This window comes from Chanos chanos, chromosome 8 (assembly GCF_902362185.1).
Source record: "Chanos chanos chromosome 8, fChaCha1.1, whole genome shotgun sequence".
Classification (NCBI taxonomy): Eukaryota; Metazoa; Chordata; class Actinopteri; order Gonorynchiformes; family Chanidae; genus Chanos; species Chanos chanos.
The window spans coordinates 41511599-41515695 of NC_044502.1; the positions used below are offsets into that span (position 1 = coordinate 41511599).

Below are 4097 nucleotides of genomic sequence, written 5' to 3' on the forward strand. Positions count from 1 at the left end.
AATGACATGTGATTATGAAATGATACATTTGTCTTTTACTTTTCCCGTGCCATCAAATAACAAAACTACTGGTCTTTTATGAAATTCCCTGGTCTTTTATGAGATATGTCTATTTGAAGGTAGGCAATGCCACTAGAATTGGCTTTTTAAATGTATAATGGAAAATGAAAGCGTACATTAAACAAATGCTAAGACCCCATATTGCATCGCGTCGAAACGCACCGAATCCTTCCATATTAAAATGCATCATCCCTGAATCGTATCGTAGCCCATGTACCCAGATACATCTTAAGGGAGAAATGCACACGCAAGTAATGCAATAAAATAAAATGATTGTAAGAAATAAATCTGAATTCTATTATGTGTGATTTTGTGATGAATTCATCTTTGATCATGTGATATGGCACATTGTGACGTCACTGACGACGGTTAAAAATATTTGCCCCCCTCCCAGCGCAAATCTCAAACTCCGCCTATAAGACACTCGCCCGACATTCCCCGCATAGCTAGATCTCTATCTCATTAAAAGTTATATAAATTGCATACATATTATGTTATCCTGCCTTGTATTCAGTTGTGCAATTATTAATAGTTTTTCGAACATGACATTAAATGTAAATGAATAATTATTAAAGGCACGTTGTTGCATCCTACTGTTTATTCCACTGTTCGTCTAGCACGGAGATGACATTTCAAAATAAAAGTCCGTCGACAGTTCATGCATACTGAAGGGTAATTTGTGTTGCAAGTAGAATATTGGTGAAGTATAATGCCAGGCACGATCAACACATTTTGAATATTTATATTTTATATTCAGTTTCACTTTAAACAGTAGTAAAGGGTTACTCATGATTGTTCCTCTGAATAATAACAATATCTTTTGAAAACACATTTTGGGACCTTTCTGTTCAAAGATTCGAGCTAGTTCTAGTGACCAACCAGGCATCTAGACATTTTATTTCAACTTAGATTTCAATAACTTACTAGTATCGATGAAATGACCAAAAAAGTATGATTGTGAAATTTCTCAAAAAAAGTGAAATTGGAATATATATCTAAAATGAGTCTCTGTGAGCTTCAAAGGTCAGGCCTGGTCCTAGTGACTAACCGATGTAGACATATCATTTCATCTTAAATATCAACAACACCCTGGAACTGATGATATAAACACAGGAATACAGTTTTGAAACTTCTCAGAAATTTGTGAAAACACATAACTTGAGAAAAAAATGTTTTGGGGGGTCAATCTCAAAGGTCAGGCCTAGTCCTAATGACCAACCAAAGGATGCAGACATTTCATTTCATCTTATATGTCAATAACACTCTAGCAATGATAAACACATAAATTCAGTTGTGAAAGATGACAGAAATTTGTGAAATCAGACAATATATGATGTGAGAAAACATCTTGCACAGAAACGGCAATGTGGCTCTTGCAGATCAATTTTTGATAGGGGCTTGTGGTTTGCATGTTCCACACTTTATCAAGTGTGTCATGCAGTGTGGGACTCACACTGGTCTGGTACTGGTCTTGTCCTGCCTTGGTCTCAAACCCCCCAAGTCTTGGTCTTGTCTCGCTCTCAATACTCTCTGGTATTGGTCTTGACTTGGTCTTGGTTTAGGTAGTCTTGACTACAACACTGCTTTTGGCACATGACCACCACTTTATCATGACTTTTTTCTTGCAAAATTACAACTTCTCGTATTCTCGTAATATTACAATCTTATTCTCGAAATCTCAGAATTCTTTGATACTTACGATAATTTGAAGGTAAGCAATACCACTTTTATAGAATTGGCCTATTTTAATTTATATTGGAAAATGAATGTCTACATTAAACAAAAACAAAGAACTGAATCAGATTGCATCATATCACATCGCATCACACTGAATGGAATCAAATTGCACCGAATCGTTCTGTGTTAAAATGTATCGTCCCTGAATCATATGGCAGCTGATGTATCTAGATATGTATCGGATCGTCTTATATGGGAGAGATGCACACCTCTAGTGCCTATAGGATGCATGAGTGCAGGAGAGTGGCTGGCCCGCGCTAAAAGGGAGAGGACAGAAAACTCCGAGAGACAGAAAACAAAAGTGTTTCTGCGTCCGTAAGCCAGAAAAATAAGGGCTTTGACCAGTAATGCCACTGACCCATCGCTTAGAAAAGAGAAATAGGAGTATAAGAAAATGATCAATAAAGCATGCTTCAGCTGGCCTCAGCAGTTTTCCCTTCATTCACCCAAATGCATCCCTGTGAATCTCTTTTCAGGTACAGCACTGACGCTACTGAATTGAAAACCAGTTTATGCCCAAATTTTTGCCATGTACACAATAAAAAAAACCCCCATCAGATTAAAAAAAGATGGAGGGTGGAGTATAAAGTCGTATTTGTATGAGGAGGACATTTCAATAAATCGTCTGATCAATTTATTGTGTTTAATAAATGCTTTCAAATACTCTGACTTTTTTGTATGATATATGACATGATGAAAGATGTTCAAAATCAGGCATATCATGATATATGAGATGATAGTAATTGATATTTCTGAATGTGACATATAGGATATTCCCAGTTTTGTCATTTAAGCAATATGTCTTGACCAAGCAAATTAACTGGATATTAATATGACATTCGTACACATATAGGCTCTGCAACAAATGTATATAGTCTGCATATTGTCCACACTGACACCAGAAGTCAGAAAAAAAAACCCCAAAGCAAAGAACACTGGTGTGTTCTCAGTTAGTCACTGGAACCATCCACGACCTCATCCCTACTGCAGTTTCTCTGTCTCAGGCAAGGCATGTGGAGCGCAGAGGTGTTGCGGTAAACTGAGGAGGAGAAGTAGAAGATGATGGGGTCCAAGCATGTGTTGAAGGTGCTCAACAACAGGGTGTAATACCTCCACTCAGGGCTCTTATTGGAACTATACCCTACCACATGAGATGAACTGTAGGGCAGAAAACAGACCACAAATACAAATAAAGTTCCCATCGCCATCCCAATCGCTCTCCTCTTTTTCTCCTTGCTTATACGAGGCTGGGTGTACAGGAGCCAAATGCACCTCAGGTAGCAGAGGACAGAGATCAGAAGTGGAACCAAACAAAGCACAATGAAAAACTCCAGCCGCACTGGCAACACAATCTTCTTTTGCTCTTCGGTGAACTGCTCATAGCAGGCTGTGGAGCGGACGGTGTTGTTAGGAAGTGGCAGGTGAACAACAAAAAACACAATGGTGCAATGGGCCGCACTGAAAAACCAGGCAAAGGCACTCACAGCTATAGCATATATGGGCTTATACAGCTGTCTATAAAGAACAGGGTAGGCCACTGCTACGTAACGGTCCACGCTGACGGCCATTAGCAAAAGGGCGCTGGTGTAAATCGTGGTGAAGAAAATAAAGGAGGTAATGGAGCACATTATTTTAGGGAGATGCCACTCCATGTTGGAAGCTGCCTCATACATCTTCAGAGGCAAGAAACAGAGGAAGAGAAGATCAGAACTGGTGAGATTCAGCAGCAGGATATCGGTGGGTGTTGGTTTTTGGCGAACTTTCATCACAAAGGCGTAGAAAGCCAAGATATTGGCCGGCACACCAATTATGAACGATAAGACGTAGGCGGAAAGAAGCACCCAGTTGTTGATGCTTGCCATAATTCAGTGACTGCTGACTAAAGAGAAAGAGACAACTAATGAAAATGAATAAAAAATACATCAAGTGCTACATCATCCTCATATAGGGTTGTAACACAGTCAAAACAAACAAATAATTCATATATATATATATATATATATATATGTATATACGCACACACAAACACACACTGAAAAAACAAACTCATTAGACTATTCTAGGAAAGGTAGAATGAACCCAAAAACTGATGTTTGGAATGAACCCAAAAACTGACATTACTTCAGACATTAGTAAGGTTAAGTAAGACATTACTTTAATGTCTTACAGACTGAATACGACATTAAAAATAATTTACAAGCATTTAAACAAGCCAAAAAAAGTGGATCAAACTCTCTTTAATTAATGGTGTTACAGCTATAAAGAGAATCATGAAATTACACCTGGCTGTCGCTTGCTGA

General features: G+C 38.3%; 1 protein-coding gene across 1 annotated transcript; it reads right to left on the bottom strand.

Annotated features, from left to right (window-relative positions):
- Nucleotides 1-2747: 2747 nt before the first annotated feature.
- Nucleotides 2748-3659, bottom strand: LOC115819706 (free fatty acid receptor 2-like). The gene has a single exon (XM_030783207.1). The coding sequence runs from the start codon at nucleotides 3657-3659 to the stop codon at nucleotides 2748-2750; it is 912 nt and encodes a 303-aa protein (XP_030639067.1).
- Nucleotides 3660-4097: the final 438 nt, after the last annotated feature.

Bases quoted from the DNA above. Each gene is read 5' to 3' on its own strand.
- LOC115819706 (XM_030783207.1), bottom strand. From the start codon at position 3,659: ATGGCAAGCATCAACAACTGGGTGCTTCTTTCCGCCTACGTCTTATCG.